Consider the following 16,872-nt stretch of genomic DNA (forward strand, 5'->3'; position numbering starts at 1 on the left):
CGCCATGGCTAAAAATAGAACAGTTTTTGGCTTATAACTCAAAAACCAAAGCATTTAGAGCAAATCTGACATGGGGTAAAATTGTTTATCAGGTCAAGATCTATCTGCCCTGAAATTTTCAGATGAATCAGACAACCCGTTGTTGGGTTGCTCCCCCTGAATATGTAATTTTAAGGAAATTTTGCTGTTTTTGGTTATTATCTTGAATATTATTATAGATAAAGATAAACTGTAAACAGCAATAATGTTCAGCAAAGTAAGATTTACAAATAAGTCAACATGACCGAAATGGTCAATTGACCCCTTTAGGAGTTATTGCCCTTTATAGTCAATTTTTAACCATTTTTCGTAAATCTTAGTAATCTTTTACAAAAATCTTCTCCTCTGAAACTACTAAGCCAAATTAATCCAGACTTGGCCACAATCATCATTGGGGTATCTAGTTTAAAAAATGTGTCCGGTGACCCGGCCAACTAACCAAGATGGAGCCACGCCTAAAAATAGAGCATAGGGGTAAAATGCAGTTTTTGGCTTATAACTCAAAAACCAAACCATTTAGAGCAAATCTGACATGGGTAAAAAAAATTATCGGGTCAACATCTATCTGCCCTGAAATTTTCAAATGAATCAGACAACCTGTTGTTGGGTTGCTGTCCCTGAATTGGTAATTTTAAGGAAATTTTGCTGTTTTTGGTTATCTTGAATATTATTATAGAAAGAGATAAACTGTAAACAGCAATAATGTACAGCAAAGCAAGACCTAAAAAGAAGTCAACATGACCAAAATGGTCAATTGACCCCTAAGGAGTTATTGCCCTTTATATAGTCATTTTTTTTAACAATTTTCACAAAATTTGTAAAATTTTACTAACATTTTCCACTGTAACTACTGGGTCAAGTTCATTATAGATAGAGATAATTGTAAGCAGCAAGAATGTTCAGTAAAGTAAGATCTACAAACACATCACCATCACCAAACCACAATTTTGTCTTCAATCCATCTGTGTCCTTTGTTTAGTATTCACATAGACCAAGGTGAGCGACACAGGCTCTTTAGAGCCTCTAGTTTTTTTTCAGGTGGATGAACCAGCTAAATGTATGATCAATTCAGCAGTTCAGACCCAGTTTGAGTATACTGATTACTCAGAAGTTGTGAGTTAATATATAACTTAATGTGTATTATAATTAATGAAATATCTGAGAGTCTCATGATAAACAAGAAAAGCCAGTACCACATATACAAAATGTATAAAACTAATTATCTTTGATTGAGAGAAATCTTGGAAATTGATATTAGTAGCAAACTTGTATGCTGATTATAGTATTGATTTTATTTTTATTCTCCATTTTAATAAGCTGAATCCATTTTGTGCAAATAATTATCATTCTTACATATAGTGTTTTTCTAGTCAGAAATATAAATTTACTTCTACTGCATAGATTTTTTTTTTAAATGTTATTGCCCTGTATATTTAGTCTAGACACGTGATTGAATTTAAAGGGAAATAATTGCTGTTTAAATTTATATTTTACCCATTAATTTATTTTTACAGGCAAATATTTCAGATTATTTTAGATCCAGATACATTGTAGTAATTCTTGAATAACCAATTCATTTCATAGGTTAAATCAACAAGAAGAAAAGGAAATTTGCCAACATGTCCAAAAAAGCTGGAAACAACAGAAGATGTAAGTTATCAAACAACAATAATGTTCTAAAATAGTTTAAACTAGGGATGTCAACTCGGTGTTGATTTACTAATCGTTTACTCATTGGATTTACAGTACTCGCTCGGGAAAAACATTTACAAAATGGAAACACAAAATGATAGGTGTTTGTATTATGAACGTAAAACCCTCATTATTAATAATTTTATTAGGGTTTACACAGGGTGTAACATATTTGTTCTTGTTTTAAAATAAATTTCTTGTCAACTTTTTCTAGGACAAGGCAATTTTCAACTTTGTTAGGTAACTAACAGTCTTTCTGATGCAAATAAATGCTGAGACAGTAGAGACAGTGGAAGGGCTAATATTAGCTAAAAGTGTAAAACTTGGAAAAGTGTTTTGTTCATATATGCAACATTTCTTTAGAGGAATTTTAAATGACAGTAAAACGCAAACACTTAAGGGGGTTCGCGGGTCTAAATCATTTATATAGGATTTCTCTATATTTTTCTATAAATGAACTTTATCTTATGGTTAATAGAAAAATAAAATAAAAAAATGGGGTCACCGTTCATTTGCACTCACAATCTGCCTTCGAAAGAAGCATACATCTTTGCAAAAGTGTTTTTTTTTCTGTTGAACTAATAGGAGAAATAAAGGTAATATCGACATAAAAAAAGAAATTTATTACAGAAATTGCTCAAATTTTACAATAATTTAGTTTAAGAACAGCATATATCAAAATTATATTAAAAAAATATACAGTTGGACGGCAAACGCCTGAATCTGACAGATAAAGGTCAACTTGTCGACACAAAAAGGACCCGTATGTAAAATGTTTACGCCCACAAACAGCGCCCCCTATATTTTTTTCTACGGCATCTTTGAGAACGATGTCCCGTTCTGTAGTAAACTAAAACATTAAATTAACTAAAACATAGAAAAGTAAGTGTAAAAAACCAATTGAAAGATATATTTGCAGATGACTGGTTATGCATGATACACTGGCAATGTGCGCAATGTCCTTTAATCCAAGATTGAAAATTAATTTGTTTCCTACGTCAAAATGGCGGATTTCAATGTTTACATTTTTCCCTCTATTTATAATCTGACACAATTTCGTATCCAATCATTTATTAGCAATTTTATTATTGATCTTTGAAGATCATCCAATCACATTTACCGTGAGAAAGTGGCTACACGTTACCAGCCATCATTACAAAGTAGCCATGTGTTCTGTGGGGATACCTTGGGAATGTTGTGTATTCAAAAGTTACGGTAAAAATCAATGGTTTCTTCATTAAATTTCCATGCAATTCACAAGTCATAACAGCAAATCCATTCTTAACAGACCTCATAAGGTAAACAGACATATTTATCTGTCTGCTTTAGCGAAAAAACGTGTAAATAAGCCTGATGGGTCGTTTTGAATTCAAGCACAGCAGACAAACACGTGATAGATTGTTTATGTTTGATAGTGTGTTTACCTTAATTGCACGTTGATGTTACTATATACTTACAACCTTTATGTGTTATACTTTCAATTGTTATATAATACATCTTGCCTAAAAAAAAATTCTAGCTAGGTGCAAGGACTTCCTTTACTAGGACTTTAAATAATGAGGGTGTAATGATGTTTACAAATTACCATATTTACATTACAGCATTTTTTTTGCATTTGATATATTTCATATACATGTACATTTTATGTACACAAAGAACAATAGAGTAAATGAACATACATGGGTTTAATTTCCACCCTAGGTATAAATTTTGATACTCATTATAGGTTGGATTACAAATAGAACAGATTGCAATTGACAATAATGTAATGTCTAAAATGCTGATTGATGGGGCCAAGTCCTCAACATCATTTTTTCTAAGTATATAGCAGCTCCTATAAGGATTAGTAAGGGAATACTTTTCATATAGTCCAGTGGCTTAGGCCTGTCTTTTTTGTCTCTGATATTTCCTTATTTATATTATCATTTCTATTATTCATGTAGTAAGACAAAAGCTATTGTTACTCTTATATTCCTCATTTGCCTGAAAACAATGGAATTTATTCATTGTTGATGTATGTAAAGTGACTTGTAATTTAACTGTCACTGCTAACAGACACTTGGACTCTGGTGATAAGTTTCTAGACTGTTATCTCATTGGCAATTATACCATATTTAAATGTCAGTTTCCCCTTTATAACTTTTTAAGAAAAGAATTTAATGATAATACAATGATAAGTTGTAAAAATTTTGAAAAGTTAAGCACAAGTGCCAAATTCAATTTGCTTTTTATTCAAGAAAACCTAGAGGTATTGAAAAGTGTTGCAATTCAAATAAATTTTTTGAGCTCAGAAAACTATCAATAAACATTGATAAAGTGCAGATATAGTTTTAATTAAGACTTTGAGAATATTTGCCTGTTAATACATGTAGAATATATAATTGTTATGCCTTTTTTTCTAATATAAGTGTGGCTCTGATCTGGCTGTGGTTTAATATCTAAGAATGGATTTGGTTAAATTCATATTTATCTGATTTATATCAACATTATTGTGTCAATTATAAAAATCATTACAATACATTACTTTGCTCTTCATGGCCTTTTTAATTGGAATAACATATCTTATCTTATACCACATCTCTTTATTTTAGTACTGACAGGTTAACTTTTAAAAGCATTTAAAGTAAGCGAGATGTTGACAAGCTTAGTCAATGATCATGATGATTGTAAATCCAGATGATATCATGAGATTTTTTTTTATGAAAGTAAATAATGTGATTAAATTGATTATCTCAATTCTAAGAACTGAAATTCTGATTTGATACTATGAGATTATTTCTGATATCAGAATAATAAATATCTCATTGTTGTCCTTTTTAAAAAAAAAATTCTGAACATACTGTATTTAAGTCAGTTTTAATTTTGTCTGAGACTACTATAACATGGGAAGTGACCAATCTCTATGTTATACATTGTAGTAGTCTCAGGTTTTTGTTTTTGTAGTTCAATTGACTATGCATTTATGGGCAGGAAAATATGAATTTGGATTAAATTTGAAGTTGATTCAGTATATTTTATGACATAAAACCACTATTTTATTTTAACAAAGCATTTTCAAACTTTATTTACTGGTCAGCTTAGCTTATTATTCAATCAATAATTTAATTGAAAGGACTCAACAGTTGGTTAATTGCAGGACTTTTGAATTCAAATGTAAGAAGGAAAAAAAATAAAGCAAAACTTGAAATAATACAAATAATAGGAATTATGAGATCTGCATGATCTCAGATTGCAATACAGCTTTTTTCAGTTCTCTTTGTGTTGAATATTATGTTTTAAATCCCTTTCTGGTTCTTTGGGTGTTCAGATTTTTTTCTCTTGATTAATGCAAGCTATAGAACTTGTACATCTTATATAGTTTCTTATCTCAGGGTGAATCCAGACAATTTTAAACATGGGTGGTGGTATTCTCGACCAAGGATAAAAAGGAGGGTTCCAACTATATGATCCCATTCAAATGCATTAATATTCCATAAAAAAGAGGAGGTTCCAATCTCCAGACCCCCTGGGATCCACCACTGTATCTTAAAGCAGGTATGATAAAACAAAAATTGTACATGTACTTCTGTCCACTGCAAATTGATTTTATTTTCATTCAATGGTAATGTTCATAATTTTGAAGACCATATTTCCTTTTTTCCATATTTTTGTTTTAATGTAATGAAAAGTTCAATTCTATTGTAACACAGGTTCTGCTGACAAATGACTGATAAACCCTTCTTGTATCCTTCTATCTACCAAAAGGTGTTTGAGAATATACAATAAGTCCAAGTTTCAGAGAAAAGTCAGTTAAATGTATAATTTTCTTCTTTGGAAGTGTTCAATAACCTGTAAGTATTTGAACAAAATGTCATATTCAACCTTTCCATGACTATTTTAATGTTACAACAGTAGAGGAACATGGAATATTGAAATGTTATTCAAGAAGTCGTCGAAATATATCTGCAATCATTAATTTTACTCGAATTTACTGTTGTGAACTTGCAATATCCAACGATGCATGTACCGAGTTATCTCCCTTTGATCTCCGCTTCGCCACGAATAATCTGACACAATTGCGTATCCGGGGTTTTTGTGATCTGATAGAGTGTATAGAGAACCAAAAAATGGTTTTACTTCATATTTTATACCCCTCAACACGTTACCAAACCTATTTAAGGAATTATTAAGGATTTTCCGTGGACCTACGCAAATTTTCAGAAAAAAAGTTTCACTTCACTCGTGAATTTATAACATTTTAACAACACTTTTTAATAATAATTATATAAAATAAGGAAGCTAATTCAATCTAGAATTGACCACTTTGGTTTTTATTAATGTACGTGTACAAATAAGACAATACGAGTCCAAAAACCACGAGGCATGCACGTTTACCAAAAAATCGTAAACTCTGACCTTTTATCACGTGACCAATGTCTTGACCTTAGAAGCAATTAAAACGTTTGCCGTCCAACTGATAGGTCACCGTTGAGTTACAAGAGATATTTCAATTTTAAAACCAAAAAATAGCATTTTTCCACCAAAGGGAGATAATTTGGAACTTTTTAAATGATAGATATAGGAAGATGTGGTGTGAGTGCCAATGAGACAACTCTCCATACAAATAACAATTTAAAAAGTAAACCATTATAGGTTAAAGTACGGCCTTCAACACGGAGCCTTGGCTCACACCGAACAACAAGCTATAAAGGGCCCCAAAATTACTAGTGTAAAACCATTCAAACGGGAAAACCAACGGTCTAATCTATATAAACAAAAGATGTTTACATTTTAAAAGTCATCTGGGGCCAACACGAATTAATTTTTTTGAATATTTTGTGTACCATATGATAAAGTAACTACAAAAGGTAATAAATAAAATTTGTAATGAAAAACAAATGTTTAATTTTTTTCTGAAATTTGTATACCCTCGAGCCTCCTTAAATGGTATTTTATTTTTTTTATCAATTTTGATTAATATTTAATTTCCAGGGATCAGACACTCTAACTTATATTTTGTTTGTTTTAGCTTAATATGAAATCAGTAGGTCGAGTTTCATTTTGGTAATCGATACTCGGTACTACTGAGCTATATTCGATTACTCGAGTACTCGTTGACATCCCTAGTTTAAACCTGTATTTCCTAACAACAATCAATCAAGGAAAATGCTAATAAGACTATAACTATAAGTTAACTGTGCAAAAATTGTGTTATCTGCACTTGCTGAGCAATAATATCTAACATCAATACATCTTATATAAGGGATATTTTTCAATTAACAAAGTTCCATAACCCATTAATTCAAAGGTAAACATTTTCATTCCCAAGTTTGTGTACTCATTTTATGAAATTTTTCATTCTCAATTTTATTCATTTTAATGTACTCATTTCAAGAAATTTTCCATTCTCAATTTTATTCATTTTAATGTACTCATTTTAAGAAATTTTCCATTCTCAATTTTATTCATTTTAATGTACTCATTTTAAGAAGTTTGCCATTCTTTTATTTTATCAAATCGAACTGTTAATGACGAAGTGTACATAAAGAAAATTTTATATCTTAAAGTGACCTGTACTTCAATAGGTGTATAGAATTGAACCCCTAAAAACTATTACTTGAATAATAATTTAAAATTACTAGTGTAAAACCATTCAAACGGGAAAACCAACGGTATAACTGCCAACGAAACATCTCTCTACTAGAGACCGAAGTACACCATAGATCTATGTAAACAACTATAGGTCAGCCATGATCGCTCAGAGTCAATATTTTACCATATGTGCCAGTGACTTAGCTTTATTGTAGTAACAGTTGTTCCTGTTTTTAAACTTGTAAAAAACAGATTTTTCTGGCATATTCCAAAGATATAAAAGGGGAAATACCAGATCAACATATGAAGTCACCACTAACCTTTTATTTTTCAGAGTGATATAACAAAGGCAAGAGGATTGAATTTGAGTGAATGCAGTAGCATAACTTCTGAGAGTAGCATGGAATTTTTATCACAGGTATTATTTTGTATTTTCTTTTCTTTTCATAGTAAAACTAATGCTTGCTGCTTTATATTTGTAAGAATTGCATCCAAATTGATAGGAAATGTAATTATTCTCGTATTTCAGCTATCAGACAGATTTTGAACTGTTTCGTCTTTTAAATCAACAAAGTTTATTGAATTATATAAGTTAACTTTTAATTTCCATAGACAAATGAACTTATTAAAAAGCAACAGATAAATATTCTCTATCAATATTTTAAAATTTTGTTTAAACATTATACCCCATCTCCACAAACTAGGATTTGCTTTTTTTTTTTTGGGGGGGGGGGGGGAGGGAGTGGTATATATTACTCATCCTGTCTTCTCCATCCATTGGTCACAAATTATCTTGTAAACTCAACTAAAATCAAAATGTGAAAGGTTTTCAATGCAACTTCATATAACGGTAAACGGTAACCAACCTTATGAGGATTGCAGGAAGAACTATATAATCATTAACCCTTTCCTCCATAATGACGCTTTTTGACGCCACCCCCTTTACTCCATAATGACGCCTTTTGACGCCTGTGTAGTGCCTCAGTTGAAACGTCTTAACTGCGAAAAATCTGTATCAGACCTAATAAAATTTGTATCTAATATAAAAAGGATATTCAAGAGAACATCTGACTGGAATTTCATTGATGAAATATTCCTTTTTGCAATGCATTGATACTTTAAACCTGATGATTTCTTTTTATTGAAAAAATCCTATGCGAATCAAGTATGTACAAATAAAATATCAATGGAGGAAAGGGTTAAGGGGAGATTATTGAAATTAACAATTACTGTGGGTAATTTTTAGTGAAATATTCAGGTCAACAATGTTGCGCCAAATGCTCATTTTATCTAATAAACAATCTTTTGTCCAGTTCCAGTCAAAATCATTTGGGGATCTATACTTAATAACAATATAACTGTTAACAAATGAATAACATCAATCAGCCAAAATTAGAGCAAAATTCTTCTTTTGATATGAAATTTCTATGCAATAATATGAGAAACATGACTCCAAAGTTTCATATAATTTCTCAAAGTCTGGGTACTTATTACATTAACTAGGCATAAAATAAAATGGTAAAAAAATATTAAATATAAAAAGTGCATTAAAAAAGGCACTCAAAGGTTAACCATGCAGTGAAACAAAACTATAAAAATTACAACTTTATTTTTTTTCAATTTTGTAAGCATCAATCATATTAAAAAGTTATATAAACTAAGTAAAAATTGCTTATACTCCATATTTAACTAACTTACTAATTTGTAAAATAAATATATTTTTTTAGGAATCATCCAGCAGTTTCCAGCTTATAAATGAATTTCACCATATAAATGAATTTTTACAAGCAGTTGAGATTAGGTGTTTTTCAGGAGAAGAAAGGAGTTCCTGGAATATGTATTCAAAAAGTTCCAAATCTGTTTATTGCAATATATTACTTGAGATAATCATAGAAGAGGATTATTACAACTGTTTTTCCCAAAAATATAGAAGATGTCCTTCATTCAGTGACAATGTTATTGAGTTCTAATGACTAGGAACAAAAACCTCCAGTATTTCCAAAGGGTTCATTTGGCCCTTTAGTTGATTCGTTTAAAAAAGCTGAAGCTTGGCGTCACAAAAGACTTCCATTCTTGACACAGACCATGTCGTATAATCAAGTTTCTCAAATGCTTTGAGATGTTACTGAAAATAAATACTATGCAGCAAAGAGTCATGCTAAGATTGTTTGGCCAGGTCTACCACTATCTACATCTTCAACTAGGCAAAAAATGGATCCTGTAAAGTTACACAATTTCCATGATTTTATCACTTCTTCACATGTTGTTCCTGGTTTGCCATATGGAGAGAGAAAGAAGAAAATGTCAGATTAAACTGATCATGAAATGCCAAATGTTGTACGTTGTTTGGGTTCCAGTGATGTGATTCAACAGTATAAAGTATATTGCTCTGAGAAAAACTTATGTCCCTTAGGTATATATTTTAGATAAACTTTATTGATAATATTTGGTCAACAAATAAGTCAATGGATCTCTATGAAAATGTATTACCGTACAATGCTCCTTATAAAAAAAGGAAGGACTACTTTTCTAATAATTTGTATAAATTGCTTATTTTTTTACCAATTTCAATGAATTTTTTCAAAGTTTTGAATTCTTGGGGTTCTTTGATATGCCTAATGTAACTGTGTATAACTGTGTATTCTTATTTTTATTATTGGGTCCTCTTTTCAAATTGGTCCACATTAAGGTAAAACAGTGACCAAAATTAAACTAAGTTTGATTTTAACAAAAAATGAATACTTGGGGTTCTGTGATATTCTGAATCTAACCTTGTACTTAGATTTTAGAAATCGGACCCAATTTTCTATTTAGTCCACATTTAGGCCCAAAAGGGTCCAAAATAAACTTGGTTTGATTTAATAAAGAAATTGAAATTTTTGGGTTCTTTGATACGGGGTATGCTAAATCTAACCATATTTATAACTTAGATTTTGTGACCGATTATCAAATTAATCCACAATTAGGTATAACTTTATATGAATAGAGATAAACTGAATTCAGCAAAATTTTAAACGAAGTCAGATCTACAAATAAGTCAAGCATAACAAAAAGTAATTAAAAGTAAAAAAACTAATGGAGTTATTGCCATTCAAAGTCAATTTTTCACAATATATTACTAAGATCGTCTTCTATGAAACTCCTAGGCCAGATTCAAGCAAACTTGGCCGCAGTCATAACTACTCTGATTATTTATTATTACTCTGATTATTTATTATTTACATTTTAAAATTCCTGAGTTCTGTCTGTTTACAATGGATGATTACTTTTTTTTGTAGTAGATATTAACATCAATTTAACCTTAAATTAATTTTGTCTCAAATAATCATGTGAATATAATGTGAAACCAGTAGAAACATAATTTTCATGTTCAAATATTGTGATATTTACATGATAATCTCGTGTCTCAACAAATTTGGCTTACTATTAATGCTAAACTTGTGTTATTCTTATGTTAGAATTACATTATTCTCACTCTCAGTATGTGAACAAAAACATTGAATTGATATTCCTATTTTCATTTGTTCTCTTCAAACTTTAGAATTAAATTATAAATTTTTCATTTTTAGGTGATAGCACCATGTATATAATATTGGGCAATGTGGAGCACAAGTAGCAACAAGTCTTGAAGGTATAGATTATTTTGTTGCTGAAGGAGGACGTGCAATCCGTACCATCATAGATATCCTGGACGAACTAGCTAAGATGAACATAATTGATCAAGAAAAACACAAAGAATTTTCCTCATTGCTTCTGCAGTGTAAACAGTATCTACGAACAGAGTTCAAGGTAGTTTGAGGAATTTATAAAGGTCACCGCTTTAAAAAAAAAACAAAAACAAGAGTAAACTGTCAACACAATGAAATGTCTTGTAATATTCATAATTGAATTTTTGTTGAAATGAAAAAAAATAATTATACCGGTACTGCAAGTATTTCATTGAATTCCCATGTCAATGATCAATGTACATGGAAGTCAAGTTCAGATAAACTCTTTAAGACAGACATATATATAGGCTGTACAATCATTCCATACAGAAAATTTATTTAACCTATTGCTTAAGTCTCTTAGAAACAAAACTCACCAAGAAAACTTAATTTTTAACTATGAACCATCAAATGAGTTTAAGGTAAGATAACACAGCCAAAAACACATGTAAATGCACCTTACCATTATACCATATATGGGATTCAAGATATAATTGACTTACATGTATCACTCATAGAATCTGAAAACTGGACAAACTTTAAAAAAAATAATGAACCATGAAAATTGGATTAAGATCAGATGACACCTGCTAGACAGATGTGCACATGTTCCAATCATGTCATACACTAAATATATATTTCTTATAATGCATAATGTATCTGAAAAACAGACCAAGCTAGAGATAAGAAGAGGTTAACTTAATGCTTGTAAGACAGAGACCAAAATAAAAGTACCATTCCATGAATTAGTCAGAAATGTTTCATATTGTACATTTATGTTTCAGGTGCATATTGCTGCAAATAGTGAAGTAGGAGATCATTGTCTGATGTATGCACTTAGTGATTCTATTCATCCACAGTTTGCACATCCTTGCCAGCATCAACAAAGTGTGTAACTCGTTTGAGCAACTTAAAGATGCAACCTTATCAATACAGAAACTGGTGGAGTGCACAAATATTGTTGGAGAAAATGAAAAACTGAATGATATGAGTTTTAAAATCAAGCAATCCATCCAAAGTATCAATAGTTTAAAGAGACATATTGTTCATTGTAAGAATCAAGATAAGGCAAAGAGCAAATTGTTTGAAACTATGGGTCAGGATGAAGTATTTCTGGTCTCAGACTGGTCAATGAAGTATTTGCCCTGAAAGTATCGTGAGGACCAGAGTGACTGGTTTGCCAAACGTGGCTTACCTTGGCATATTACAATGGCATATTACAATGGCCTTCAGGAAATCAGATGAAGTAATAGAAAGTTTAGGGTTTGTTCACATTTTCCAGAGTCAAATTGCTCAGGACAGCTTGACCACAGCTGCAATAATCATTGATGTCATCAACTGCATCCAAACTATGAAAGGTTCTGATTTATCATTTCATTTATGGTCAGATAATGCAGGATACTACAAATCTTCTGAGATGATGCCCCTCCTTTACGCAAATGGAAGTATTGCTTCGTATGATTTCTGTGAGTCACAGAATGGCAAAGAACCTTGCGACAGAACAGGAGCAACTCTGAAATCAGCTATAAGAAGATTTATAAACCAGGGAAATGATGTTTAAATAGCATTTGCAATGATAAAGGTACATGTATAAAATATCTCTGTAATAGTTTATATATTTTTCTTTAAAAAATTGCAAATTTTCTGTCCTAACTCACTCAGTTTTAAGTTTACATAGAATAACAGTTATAATGAAACTGGTTGCACAATAAAACTGTCAGTTCAACCATTTTAAATAAAATTTTTAAAAATCAAACAGCATTTACTTTTCTACATTGGCTAGAGGTTAAAGGGGGAGGATTGAGATCTCAAACATGTTTAACCTTGCCACATTTTTGCGCCTGTCCCAAGTCAGGAGCCTCTGGCCTTTGTTAGTCTTGTATTATTTTAATTTTAGTTTCTTGTGTACAATTTGGAAATTAGTATGGCGTTCATTATCACTGAACTAGTATATATTTGTTTAGGGGCCAGCTGAAGGACGCCTCAGGGTGCGGGGATTTCTGCTACATTGAAGACCTGTTGGTGACCTTCTGCTGTTGTTTTTTTCTATGGTCGGGTTGTTGTCTCTTTGGCACATTCCTCATTTCCATTCTCAATTTTATTATAAGACATTGTTAACCTAAAAATAGGTAATAATAAATTTTGATACATAATGTGTTTCACGGTTTAGATCCTAAACTTCAGTTTTGACAATAAGCACTCATAAATAAAACTTGACCTTTTTTTTTTAATGCAACAGTAATGTGAGGTACCAGTGTATTTTAATTTCAAACAAAATATACTATTGCTGCAAATGGTGACATCACAGGTATTTTTTCCTGTTGCCATCATGTACATGTAATGTACTTATAACAGTAGAATTAAACCCAAATCAGTCAAACATCTTTTTAATTAAGACAGTTTATTGTTTGGGAAAAAAAAAGAATATGAACATGAAAAAATATGAGTTGAACATCCAGGGCCGACTTTAAAAAGGTGTCAAGGCTATTGTAAACTAATTGTAATTATGGATGTTCTTACAATAAGTAGAAACTAGAAAGGTCTTGTGAAACCCAACTTATCATCAGCATACAAGATCTTGCAAAATCATTAGGATATGGTAACCAAATAGATGTCATACTTTTAGATTTTTCCAAAGCTTTTGATAAAGTTCCCCATCAAAGATTAGCCCAGAAATTAGAATTTTATGGTATTAGAAATCAAAATTTAAATTGGATAAATGACTTTTTAGCTGACAGACAACAGCAAGTACTATTAAATGGTGTTAAATCTTCAAAATTAGCTGTTGACTCTGGTGTGCCTCAGGGCACAGTTTTAGGCCCAAAATTATTTTTACTCTTTATTAATGACCTACCCGAACATGTAACTTGCAATGCAAGACTTTTTGCAGATGACTGTTTATTGTATAGAAATGTAAATAATAGTTCTGATGCACAATTACTTCAAAATGATTTATCTAGTTTAGTAAAATGGGAAGAGGAATGGCAAATGAATTTTAATCCTGAGAAGTGTTATGTAATTCATATTTCTAAAAAAAGTAAACCTTCCTCTTTTGATTATATATTGCACAATCATGTTTTAGAAGCAGTAAAAGACAGTAAATATTTAGGCGTAACTATAAGCCATGATCTTGATTGGGGAACACATATAAACAATATCACTTGTAAGGCAAATAAAACCTTAGGTTTTCTTTGTAGGAACCTGAAAAACTGCACACGTAAGGTTAAAAACCTTACGTACACATCACTTGTCCGTCCAGTCGTCGAATACTCTTCCCCTGTCTGGGATCCGTACAAAAAACATCACATCACTCAGGTTGAGCAGGTACAGCGTAAGGCAGCCAGGTTTGTCTTCAATGATTATAAAGACAGATCACCTGGTGCAGTTTCAAACTTAATTAAATCTTTGGAATGGGAAAATTTAGAAATAAGAAGGAAAAAAGCTAGATTAACTATGCTGTATAAAATAAATTGGGGGTTAGTGGAAGTTCCTAAGGACAATTTAACAATATCTGATAGACGTACTAGGGGGAAACATAAATTTAGGCAAATATCTACAAATAAAGATTTCTATAAATTTTCATTCTATCCTCGCACTATTTCGGACTGGAACTCACTACCTGAAGCCATAGGTATGTCTGACACCCTGGAATCCTTCAAAAGTGGCATATCCACTCTAACACTTGAAGGATTCACAACAACTTATTAATTTAAACTACAAAGCCACTGTACATAATGTATATATGTTATTGTTAATGATTTTTCTTTGTCATATTATTTTAAATTAAGTCCATATGTACATAGCACACAAGTTCCGGGAAGTTTTACACTCCTACCTAGGAGTCTACTCCCGTATTCGGAAGAAGAAGAAGAACTATAATTTCATAAATGATTTTTTTTATGTTAATTTTAGGGTATTGAAACTACAATGAAAAATGTGAAATACAGAGTGAGTGTAGTAGATTACAACCCTTCAAAGAAGACTGCTTTCAAGGGCATACCAGCCATTGGTTCCTACTCAAATTTCAAGATTGAAGAGCAGGGTATTTGTGTTTGGAAAGCCCATGGAGTTCATGGTCCAGGTAATTATTTGATGTCAGACTAAAAAATCAAACAATTTCTGTTTTGTAAAAAAAATACATAATTATACAACTCTATGGTCGGGTTGTTGTCGCTTTGACACATTCCCCATTTCCTTTCTCAATTTTATGTATTCAAGTATTATTATAAAGAACTTGGAAGGAATTTAATTAAACCTAACAAAAAATTAAGTATTGGAAATTACTAAAAATTAAAGAACCACTGATAAATTTAATAGTAAAGGATTAAACGCCTTTTTAAATAAATTCATTGGTGTATAAACTCGACAAATTCACTCATAATTTATGATATGTTTGTAAGTAACTCGGTTCAGTTTCTACATCAATAAATTCCTATAAAAATGCAATTAATTATTATTCTTTAAAATTGGAGAAATGGATTTTTTTTTCACACTCATAACCTTAAGTTTATTATTTTATTAAATGATTAAGCTGAAGTGAAAATAGATATTTTTAGCGTCAAGCCCGAGTGTGTTATTACCACCGCCATCATTTTTACATTGTTGACAAAAAGAAGTTCAGTCAAATACTCTATCAAAGAAAGAAACCCGTCAAGATCAACTACCAGAAGTTCTCTACACAAATTATATAAGACTATTAACTCAAAAGCAAACATAAAGAATTATAGCACAATAATATACACAAGTATTCTTTCAATAGATATTGTGCTGGGAAATTCCACATTTTGCAAAATATTACTGTTAAAACAATGGTATATATATATTCTCCTGATTTAATTAACACTTTTTACAAGCTATTGCTTATTACTAGCTAAAATATCTGATGTTTAGAAAACAATTATTAGTATTGCCCTAGAAACTAGCAAGCCTAATTTCTAATTATTTTATCTTAAATATGAGAGTTTTGCTTTATTACATCTTAACTGTATGTCAATTAAAAAAAAATTAACATTATCATTTATACAATATGCCAACAAAGTTGGAGACTTTTTATAAGGTACTTTAAATTTTTTTATCAGAAGTTTAAATTTTAAAGTATAAGTTAACATACTGTTCTTTTATTTGACAGGATCGTTGATTGCAAAGGAAAAAATACCCACAATTCCAATCGACCCTTTGACTGTTTTGAAAGAACCAGACCAAATAGGCTTCAATCCAATTATAGGAAACAATCATTCTGCAGACTTGAGAGAAAAATCAGATCAGCAGGAAAAAACAGAAAACCAGGCATTATTAAACAATGGATGTTTGCCATCTTTTGATAGTGATGAAGCCTTGACAAATCATATAATTGTAGGGAAATGTTGTCTCGAGCTTGACCACAAATCCAGTATTAATTCTGATGTAATAGCTGAATGCAGTATTATACAAACAGCTGTTTGCTTAACAGAAGAAACCAAACAATAAGAGCCAAGTAACAACCAAGAAAACCAACATCCTTCTAAGTGGAACTAAAAGGCCAAGTGAGCTTTTCTCATCACTTGGCGTCCATCATCGTTAACTTTTACAAAAATCTTCTCCTCTGAAATTTAACCAAACTTGGCCACAATCATCTTTGGGGTATCCAGTTTAAAAAATGTGTCCGATGACCTGGCCAACAAACCAAGATGATCGCCATGGCTAAAAATAGAACATAGGGGTAAAATGTAGATTTTGGCTTATAACTCTGAAACCAAAGCATTTAGAGTAAATCTGACATGGGGTTGAATTGTTTTCAATTAAAGATCTATCTGCCCTGAAATTTTCAGGCAAATCGGACAAACAGTTGTTGGGTTGCTGCCCCTGAATTGGCAATTTCAAGGAA

The 16,872-nt window shown here is 31.1% G+C and overlaps 1 protein-coding gene and 1 pseudogene across 1 annotated transcript; both read left to right on the top strand.

Annotated features, from left to right (window-relative positions):
• Positions 1–12,570, top strand: part of LOC139520033 (uncharacterized) — a 26,675-nt pseudogene extending 14,105 nt beyond the window's left edge.
• On the top strand, positions 11,880–16,475 carry LOC139521453 (uncharacterized). Its single transcript, XM_071314927.1, has 3 exons — positions 11,880–12,591; positions 14,922–15,090; positions 16,138–16,475. The coding sequence occupies exons 1-3, from the start codon at positions 12,583–12,585 to the stop codon at positions 16,473–16,475; spliced, it is 516 nt and encodes a 171-aa protein (XP_071171028.1). The 5' UTR covers positions 11,880–12,582.
• The last annotated feature ends 397 nt before the right edge of the window (positions 16,476–16,872 follow it).

The sequence above is a fragment of the Mytilus edulis genome, chromosome 4, assembly GCF_963676685.1.
Source record: "Mytilus edulis chromosome 4, xbMytEdul2.2, whole genome shotgun sequence".
Taxonomy (NCBI): domain Eukaryota; kingdom Metazoa; phylum Mollusca; class Bivalvia; order Mytilida; family Mytilidae; genus Mytilus; species Mytilus edulis.